The sequence below is a fragment of the Pipistrellus kuhlii genome, unplaced genomic scaffold, assembly GCF_014108245.1.
Source record: "Pipistrellus kuhlii isolate mPipKuh1 unplaced genomic scaffold, mPipKuh1.p scaffold_m20_p_19, whole genome shotgun sequence".
Taxonomy (NCBI): Eukaryota; Metazoa; Chordata; class Mammalia; order Chiroptera; family Vespertilionidae; genus Pipistrellus; species Pipistrellus kuhlii.
Window position 1 is genome coordinate 9,307,888 of NW_023425504.1, and position 10,753 is coordinate 9,318,640.

At 38.4% G+C, this 10,753-nt stretch overlaps 1 protein-coding gene across 2 annotated transcripts in view; it reads right to left on the reverse strand.

Moving 5' to 3' along the window:
- Window positions 1–249: 249 nt before the first annotated feature.
- The window catches only part of HPRT1 (hypoxanthine phosphoribosyltransferase 1), a 43,824-nt gene continuing 33,320 nt past the window's right edge, over window positions 250–10,753 (reverse strand). Inside the window, exons 5-9 of one of the 2 annotated variants that reach the window (XM_036443401.2) lie at window positions 8,517–8,534; window positions 4,268–4,350; window positions 2,567–2,613; window positions 1,485–1,561; window positions 250–959 (exon numbers count right to left, since the gene is read on the reverse strand). In XM_036443401.2, coding sequence (XP_036299294.1) covers window positions 912–959; window positions 1,485–1,561; window positions 2,567–2,613; window positions 4,268–4,350; window positions 8,517–8,534 — 273 coding nt within the window. In that variant the 3' untranslated portion in view covers window positions 250–911. The remainder of the gene's footprint in view (window positions 960–1,484; window positions 1,562–2,566; window positions 2,614–4,267; window positions 4,351–8,516; window positions 8,535–10,753) is intronic. The other variant, XM_045583504.1, reaches the window with a different exon arrangement.

The window sequence follows — 10,753 nt, forward strand, 5'->3', positions numbered from 1 at the left end:
ATTCCAAGAGAAAGTCATATCATTTTAGCACAGTAAAATGTAGTAAAGTATACCATTTGTATGAAAGTTAATGTCTCTGAAGTGGGTAAGAATTTTGCCAGTTCCACTTATCCCTTCTACCAGATAATTATTGTTCCCCATGCTTGGTAAAGATTACAATTAAACTAGTTACTAAAACTTGACAAGCAAAAGGAAACAAAAAGAAAACTATACTGGGTTAATTTGTAGAGAAATTATAGGTATGCACAGTTTCTTTTAAAGAGACAGCCTTTATTTTAAGGATTTTTACACGGATGAATTCAAAAAGTGGTAATGTTATTCTGGAACTTATTGATTTGTATTTAAAAGGAACTACTGACAAAGGTTCACGGAAAATAATATGGACAAGTGTGAAAATGCAGTTAATAATACTGAAACACTACTTAAAGAATTCCAGGACATTTGGCTTATATAATATCTCTTAAGTGCTGTCTTAGATACAAAACCTGACTGCTTTTTACTTTTCTAAACACACAGTGGTATAATTAACAATATTCAATCACTTCTGTACTTTCCTGAATATATAAAAATTAAAATACCAATTAAAAACTAATATATCTTCTCTTTAAATGTTTCTTACAGATACAATTTCAATATTTTCATTCAATAGTGGTATGGTTTAAGAGATTTTTCATTCACTAGTCAAATAACAATCCACCCAAAGAAAACTGAGTCTTTAGGCTCATAGTGCAAATAAAGAGTTCAGGAATGCAGCAACTGACATTTCTAAATTACAAAACAGAAAAAATTCTTATACGATACATGCAATAAGCTCTACTAAGCAGCTGGCCACAGAACTAGAACATTAGATAACTTCACTGGTGGTTTCAATAGGACTCCAGATGTTTCCAAACTCAACTTGAACTCTCATCTTAGGCTTTGTATTTTGCTTTTCCAGTTTCACTTATAACACAAACATGCTAAAAAATAAAAATCCAGAAATGCACATTAGAAAAGTGTGTTCCGAAGTGAAAGGCAAGAACAGCAATTTGCATACCTTATAAGAATAGTATTATCCTGCGGGCTTTTTTACTAAACCAAAAGAGGTTTGTGCAGTCTTCCTAATCTTCCTCACTTACGCTCATACATTCATTCTCAAGACTCCTGCCTCTAAAGTAGGAGGCGGGTATTTGAAGGAGACTGAATTAAAAGACTTAAACTAGTTCATTTACTTCTTACTTATGAGCGCATCTATCATCTGAAATAATAATGGGATAGTTAGTGTGTATTAAAGCTGTTCAACTATTTCAGCCAGAAAAAGTGTCACCCTAGCCTGGCCAAGTTCCAGCTCTAAGGACGTCTTTACTTGACTTCAGCTTTATGTGACTAATGGGAACCATCAGTCTGTTCAAATTATGAGGTGCTGGAAAGAGAAAACAATTCTCTTTCGTAAACTTTTATATGGGTTCTGAAAAATGATAGTGAGAAAAAGAAGTTTTACTTACGTTCAAATCCCTGAAGTATTCATTATAGTCAAGGGCATATCCTACAACAAACTTGTCTGGAATTTCAAATCCAACAACTAGAAGGAATCATAATTCATCATTTAGATACAGAAAACATCACTTTAAAAATATTTTTAGCCGAAACCGGTTTGCCTCAGCAGTAGAGCGTCGGTCTGCGGACTGAGAGGTCCCGGGTTCGATTCCGGTCAAGGGCATGTACTTTGGTTGTAGGCACATCCCCGGTAGGGGGTGTGCAAGAGGCAGCTGGTCGATGTTTCTCTCTCATCGACATCTCTAGCTCTCTATCTCTCTCCCTTCCTCTCTGTAAAAAATCAATAAAATATATTTAAAAAAAATATTTTTAAATTTTACTTATTTGAGAGGAGTGGGGGAGGGACGGGGAGGGAAAGAGGGAGAAAGGGGAAGACAGGAAGGGAGAGAAAAGCAGAGAAACACCCAGCCATTATTCCATTGCTCCACTTATGTATGCATTTATTGGTTAACCACTGTACGTGCCCTAACTACAGATTAAACCTGCAAACTTGGAGCATCGGGATGACACATCAACCCACTGAGCTACCCAGCAAGGGCCAGAAAACATCACTTTCAAATCAAATGTGCCTTCTCTACAAATATTCTCTAATGAAACTCTAAACCACCCTATCCTATATAATAAAAGACTAATATGCAAATCAACTGAATGGCAGAATGAGAATGACACCCACTGACCACCAGGGGGCAGAGGCTCAACAGAGGAGCTGCCCCCTGGTGGTCAGTGCACTCCCACTGGGGGAGCACCGCTCAGCCAGAAGCCAGGCTCACAGCTGGTAAGTGCAGCAGTGGTGGCAAGAGCCTCTCCAGCATCCACAGCAGCGCTAAGGAAATTATGGCTTAGGCCACTCCCCATAGGGATATTCCCCCCACCATCACTGCCCCAGGGCCTAAGCCGGGCTGAGGGACCAACACCACCCTTCCCACCCCACCCCCAGTGCATGGGTTTTATGCACCGGGCCTCTAGTTTCATTTATAAAATTAGTTGGGTTAAAGATGTCTAAATGATTGACAATAAGCAATTCACTTACAGTCTGGTCTATATCCAACACTTCGAGGGGTCCTTTTTACCAGCAAGCTGTTAATTTTAAAATGTGACATGTGACATATAGAGACACTACAGAGCATTACAAAAGAGAACATTAATGTTCTGAAACACGGTTTCTTCTGAAATTAGCATGCCGTGATTAGTTTTAACATACCCAAAGAAAGACTATGAAACAGAGAGCTAAATAAATCACAAGGATCACTGGGCAGGGGCAGCAATGAGTTCACGCTACAGACGAGGCCTTGGATTGATCTCTACCTGGAACGTGATAGACTGTTCTGAGAAATGCATCCCAACCACCCACGCACCCACGCACCCACTGAAGGACAGCTAATCAGGCAGATAAATGGGTGGGGAGTGCCAATGAGCAAAGAAAAGATAAGTGCTCTTAGTCCAGAATCCCTAGAAATACAATCCCTAAGCCACAAGGAGTGTAGGAGTGGTGAGCATCACCTTTCAAGACTTTTAACAGTTTGCTTACCAAGAGGAACTTTAGGTTAAAAAGTAACTAGCATGCTAACGGAGGCAGTATTTATCTTTGAGAGTAAAAACTGCAGGTAGGATGAGTCAACTTGAACAAAAGCTAATTTTGTAACTCAAGTGCTTCGTGCTGAAATTTTTAGCCATTAAAAAAAGCAGTAGATGGTACTTTGAAAGCCTTGTTGTGTGTTAAAGGAAGTCCCAATAAAACTTATGACTTCATGCCTTCCTAGATAAGTATATTTAAAGAGCTGGAGAGGACCTAAAGTAATACTCAACCTTAGCTGCACCTCAGAACTTAAAAAAAATAAAGAAAAAAAAACAACCCTCAACTATTCAGGCCACACCCCTGACCAATGATATCAGAATTATTGGGGATGGGACACAGACATAGGTTGTGTTTTATTTATTTGTTTGTTTGTTTTTAACTCTCATAATTTCAATGTGCAGCTGAATGAGAATCACTACCCTAAGCCTTAGCCTCCAAGGAATCATCTATTCAAGTCCTTCATGATTCTCTTCCAGTCATTAAATAGACTGCATTGTTTCCCAAAGTGTGGTACGCGTACCCCCAGGGATACGGGAAGAGTTTGGTGGGGATATGCACTACACAGTGCTTAGCTGTGCCTAATTCTATGTTCTCATGCGTACGAGGGGTACTCAGCGTTACGAAAATTATAAAAGGGGTACACATATGTCAAAAGTTTGGGAAACACTGAAATAGAGGATATGTTTGGACTCAATTTCCATATACAAATTTAAAACAGTTATTCACAGCAAAACCCATCCCTCTAACTGCACTTACTCAGGAACATTCCAGAAATGCTATCAGCAAACTCAGTGCCAGCTATACTAAGAGTTCAGTGGAACTTGGCACTTCATATGCCTATAGATCTGAATCTTTAATGAAGCTCCATCTGTAAGGCATGATTGTAGTTCATTTTTTAAGCAATTTCCATGCTTTAAATGGATAACCACTCCAGAGAAGATACTCAAAGAGTCAATAAGCGAATAAAAAGAATCTCAAGATCATTAGTCATAAGAGAAATGTACAATTATTTACAAAGGATACTGAGTTTGAGATTATATTACTTTTTGAAGATAAAATGGCCATTGAGAACATTTACCCTAACACAGGAGCAATTCCTTAATCCTCTTTCAAATGAAGAAAATTTCCTATGACAAAATGTTATAATATATATACCTTGCGACCTTGACCATCTTCGGATTATACTGCTTGACCAAGGAAAGCAAGGTTTGCATGGTTTTGCCAGTGTCAATTATATCCTTTAAAAAAAGACATTTAAATGGTAAATAAAACCATCATAACTTTAAATTCAGTCATTCTATAAACACAACATACCCAAACTTCATGTATAATTGGAACAATGCCAATTTTTCAGTACAGTAATTCTCACCACAATTTATACACTAGATAGTCTAGAATCTGTAAATAGCCTGGCTTTCAGCAAGCAGTAGGAATGCCAGTCCCCAGGACTGGATTTTGTAGACACCAAGAGGTCAATGAAACAATTTTTATGTATGTATATGTACATGCATGTTTTATTAGAGAATTATGCTACTGCCCTCCATTATAAAAATTATTTGATTAAAAAAAAAATTCAAGATTGGGATGCTCTCCCCTCTAACTCTCAGATGCACACTTTCAGAAACTGCTTTATACCATTTTAAAAATATCCAAATTAATAAGATTTTACTATATAAAATGTCTTTATGTGGAAGTGAATCTTGGTAAGTTCATCAAAACTAGGACATTATTCAAAACAAGCCCATCTCTAATTGGGGAGAAAATATATATATATATAAAATTTTAAATATATTTTTATTGATTTCAGAGAGAGAGGGAAAGGAGAGATAGAAACATCAATGATGAGAGAGAATCATTAATCAGCTGCCTCCTGCACACCTACCATGGGGGATTGAGCTGCCACCCCGGGCATGTGCCCTTGACCAGAATCGAACCTGAGACCTTTCAGTCTGTAAGCTGATGCTCTATATACTGAGCCAAACTGGCTAGGGCTATTGTTTTTTAAATCCTCACCTGAGGATATTTTTCCATTGACTTTTACAGAGAGTGGAAGAGAGAGGGACAGAGAAAAATACTGAAAAGTCTATATGAGAGAAACACATCGATTGATTGCCTCCTGCATATGCCCCTACCAGGGCCTGCGTAAGGGAGAAGCCTGCAACCAAGGTACATGGCCCTTGACCAAAACTGAACCCAGGACCCTTCAATCTGCAGGTCAACACTATCCACTGAGCCAAACCGGCTAGGGCTGGGAAAATATTTCTTAAACCATATCTTAATACTCTTCAATGAAAAATACTCTTTACAAATGGTGTAAAGCAATGCTTCACAAAAGGGGGGGGGGGAAGGGTCTGTGAGTCATCAGAAATATCAGGGCTGGAGACTAGTGAAAAATGCATATTTTTGAGCTGCATCAGACAGAATTTTGTTCTGATAGACTCCAAGACACTCCTGCCCCCAGGTGTACACACCAGGAATAATTCCCTCACAAAAGAGAGAACTGTTGCCGAAACCGGTTTGGCTCAGTGGTAGAGCGTTGGTCTGTGGACTGAAAGGTTCCAGGTTCGATTCTGATTAAAATAAAATTTTATATATATATATACACACACACACACACATATATATATACTCCAATATATATATAGAGAGAGAACCGTGAAAATGATAGGCTGGTCACTCCCGTGATTAGGTTATGTTGGGCAAGATAATGTAAGAGACTGGAGAGCAATTCTCCTGCTGGTTTTGAAGTCAACTGCCATGTGAGAGGACCATGTGCTACGACATGAAGATAGCCTTTAGGAGCTGAGAACAACTCCTACTCAGCAAAAAAAATGGAGCCGTCCTACAACCACAGGTACTAAATTCTGCCAACAACCTGAATGAAAAAGGAAGAGGATCATAAGCCACAGGAGCATCAACATTGATTCAGCGTGGTGAGACCCCAAGCTGAGGACCCAGCTAACCTGTACTTGCGTATCTGACCCACGTAAACTGATATAACAAATTTGTGTTGTTTAAAGCTGCTAAATTGGTGGTAATTTATTAGGCAGCATTACCCCAGAGAAAATAAATCAATCTCAAGTGGAATTAATGAATCTACATTTTAAGAAAGCAAACCATTCCTAGGGATATTCATGTGCACAAAACTTTAAAAAGAATTATCATTTAGCCAAAACCGGTTTGGCTCAGTGGATAAAGCATCGGCCTGGGGACTGAAAGGTCCCAGGTTTGATTCAGGTCAAGGGCATGTACCTTGGTTGTAGGCACATCCCCAGTAGGGGTTGTGCAAGAGGCAGCTGATCAATGTTTCTCTCATCAATGTTTCTAGCTCTCTATCCCTCTCTCTTCCTCTCTGGAAAAAAAATCAAAATATATTTTTTAAAAACTATCATTTGTTTATCTTTTAATCTATGAGCTAAAGTTTCTAAATAACCTTAAAAACAACAAAAATAAATTCAGGTTTACTGTTGCTCTTAAGCCTTAAACAATTTTACATAAAAGAATGAGAATTCATTCCATTGGTGGGAGTATAAAGTATATACTACTTTGATAAGTAATTTGGCAATCTACATATACAAAAGCCTGAGCGACCGGCCAACAGGCCAGTAACTATGACGCACACTGACCTCCTCTCCCGGAACTAGAGAGGAGGGAGCCCAATTCCAGGGTGCGTCACTTGAGAACTGCCCTCTTGCAACTGGGACTCCCTGGGGAATGTTGGAGAGCTGGTTTCGGCCCAATCCCTACAGGCCAAGCCAAGGGACCACATAGGTGCATGAATCTGTGCACTAAGCCTCTAGTAATAGTATAATTGAAAATGTACAGATTCTACAACCCAGTCATTCTACTTCTAAGTGCCTGTATCTAGAAGGAACTCACACAAATGTGATCAGGACATGAAAAGGGCACTCTTAGCAGCCCTATAGTAGTAGGAAAAACTGCAAGCAATCTCACTATTTATAGGGCATAAATTGGTCGATATATACACTGCAATGCTATGTGGCATTTTTACGGACAACTGACTCTACATATGTCAAAATGAATAACCTCAAAACCAATTTTGAGTAAAAATAACAAGCTGAAAGAGACAGTATGTATAGTGTGGCACTATATAAATTTTTTAATCAAAATATATATTGTAGACCTGGCTGATGTGGTCCAGTTGGTTGGGTGTTGTCATATGCACCACAGGTTGCCAGTTTGATTTCCAATCAGGGCACATGCCTCGGTTGCAGGCTAAATCCACAGTAGAAGGCATGTAGGAGGCAGCCGATCGATGTTTCACTCTCACATCAATGTTTCTCTCTCTCTAAAAGTCAATAAAAATATTTTTAATATATATGTATGTCACACTGTGTGTGTGTTAGTGTGTGTGTGTGAGTGTGTGTGTGTGTGTGTGTGTGTGTATTAGAAACCCAGTGCACAAATTCCTGCACAGGTGGGCTCTGGTCAGCCCACCAGATGGTGGGGGCTGATTGGGCTGGGCTGTCAGTGCGGGAGGGGAAGCAGATGGTTGGCAGGCCAGGCCCTGATTGGGGTGGGGGGGGGGCGATCTGGGGTAGGGCCAGCGAGGGCAGATCTGGGGCGGGGCTGGCCAGAGGGAGGGGCTGCCCCCCCAAATCAGGCCAACTGGCTGGCCACAGTGGGCATCATAGCGACCAGTTGTTCCAGTCACTTGGCTTTTATTTGTATCTAGATAGATGTATGCAATAGAATTAAAAACATTCATGTGAATATACATCAACTTTATTTTTTGAGAGAGAGAGATGAAAGGAGAGGGAGAGAAATAGAAGCATTGATTGGCTGCCTCCTGCATGTACTCTACTGGGAATCAAACCCACAACTGGGGAAGTGGCCTGACCAGGAATAGAACCAGCTACCTCTCAGTGCTTGGAATTATGCTCAACCAACTGAGCCACAAGGGCCAGGGCTAATATACATTAACTTTAAAAGAAAGGAAAGCCTGGCCAGTGTGGTTCAGTGGTTGAACATCGACCTATGAACCAGGAGGTCAACAGTTTGATTCCCGGTCATGGCACATGCCTAAGTTGCAGGCTTGGTCTCCAGTGGGGGAGGGGGTATGCAGGAGGCAGTCAATCAATGATTCTCTCTCATCACTGATGTTTCTATCTCTCCTCTCCCTTCCTCTCTAAAATCAATAAAGATATACTAAAAATGTGTGTGTTTAAAAATAAATAAAAGGAAAAATTCAAGTCAAAAAAAGAAATATACCAAAACTTTCCATTATCCAGTACAAATTTGACCAAAAAATCTCATTCTCTGATAACACAAACCTACCATTAAAATTCATGAAGAGGAATTTCTTTTCCCCAGCTTACCTGCAGAACTGTGCATACTAAGTTAGACAATAATAAACACTATATTAAAAGTATGTAGAACTTACTTCAACAATCAAGACATTCTAGAAGAAAAAGAGAAATGAAAATCAGTACAATGAATCAGACAGTGTTTCTAATTATAACTCAAATAACATCATAACAAATTCCATCTGTTGGGATTTAGAACTCTTTAATATAAAATTTTCACTGCAATAGAATTTTTAAAAATAAAATTTGACCCATATGCTCATTTTTAAAAAGTTTTTATTGCTTAAACAGAGGTCTAATCTTGGGAAAGTCATAAAATTTCTCTGAGCCTCAATTTCCTATGTGTAAAATGAGGGACTTGAATGAGTACCTATCTAACTTGAAAATAACTCCAAAACCATGCATTTAACTTAGCATATGGAATCCAATTCAAAACCTATTTACTCATTAACTAAAATTGTTCTACATTTTCTGGATATGCTCTTATTATTAGACTAAACTAAAAAAGGTACCAATCTTTGCTTACTCCCACCAAAAACCTCCATGCCAATTTCTACCCCTCAGGATTTTATAGCTGAAAGAATCTTAAGAGAAAATACCATTTAATTACTATCAATGTAGAAAATAGCCCTATTTGTTCTTGTGTTAGTTATAGGAATAAAGTAGCATTTCACATACTAGTTATCATCATTGTCATAAGATCCATACTATATTGTTTATTTTAGTTCTCATTTCTCTTTCACATACGTATAGCACTAGAATTTTAATGTTCTATGTATTCTTCTAACTTGGTGGTTGCCAAAGTAGGGCACACAAGATCCATTGGGTTGCAAGAAAGAAATATTAGGACTTTTAAAAAACCTCACTTTGTATAATCAATAATCATATACATTACAACAGTTCATATTTATTCTCTCTCTTCATATCACAACTAATTTGTCTTTCAATAGATACTTCAACCCAAATATTTAATAAAATTGAATATAATAATTAACTGACCAATCATTTTTTCACCACCTACTATGTGGTTCTTTCTCGACATTTACCTTACCATAGCTAGCACAACTGAAGGATAATATTTTCCTACCAGTAACTGGCTCACTGTTGCAGCAATGAGCACCATTGGATGAAGTTGTAGTTTGAAAACATCACTGAATTAGGAGACAGAGAAACTGGATTCTAGTCTTGGCTCTAATACTAAGTAGATACAGAACCTTGGTTAGGTCATAATTATAGACTTTAACTGGTATGAGACATTTTATACAAATAAAAGTCCAGAGACATGAATACTGTTTAAAAAAAATAAAAGAATGAGAACTGCACCATTATTGAGAGTTTATTTTATGTCAAATAGCTACATCCTTACTTATTAAATGAAAAATTTGAAGCTCAAGAGATCAATTAGTTGCCTAAAGTCACAAAAATAGCCAAAGAGTAGAGATTTGAAGAGCTATTTTCACATATTCTAATCCACTGAGAGCAAAAAGGGGGTTGTGGAATACGTATCTGCACACACTCTGTCCCAAAAAGATAAATTAAAATAGAAAGTCTAAATAGCCTATAATCTAACTACCAAGAAATTACTTCATCCAATTTATGTCCTTATTTTTCTCCACAACAAATGTGCTTTAGTGTGACTATCATGAAAAGAAAAGTTATTTTAGAAAGATATGTTTGAAGGTCACATAGTTACATAGTGGGACAGAGCCATTAAGTGGGAAAGGCAAGGTCAAATAAAAGCACAAATTGTGAAGGCTAGGCCCCTTCCAGCACTAAAAATTGACTGCGGAAGTAAGGGCTTCAAATTACTTCAAAATATGGGCAAAGTATGCTGAAAGGAAAGGAGAATAGGTCTGACAGTGATGTATAAGATGGACAGAGAGGGAAAAGGATCAATAGATTATAATTTCTCCTTTAAAAGTTTTCCAAAGATGTTGAAGAGAACATTAGTTTGGCATGACTCTGTTATGGGACCACAGAATTTTTTAAATATGTTTTTTTAAAATATATTTTTATTGATTTTTTACAGAGAGGAAGGGAGAGAGATAGCTAGAAATGTCGATGAGAGAGAAACATCGACCAGCTGCCTCTTGCACATCCCCCACCAGGAATGTGCCCGCAACCAATGTACATGCCCTTGACCGGAATCGAACCCGGGACCTTTCAGTCCACAGACTGATGCTCTACCGCTGAGCCAAACCGGTTTTGGCTAAATATGTTTTTATTGATGTTAGAGAGGAAAGGAAAGGGAGAAATAGAAACATCAATGAGAGAGAAATAGTGATCGGCTGCCTCCTGCACTGCATATCCCTCA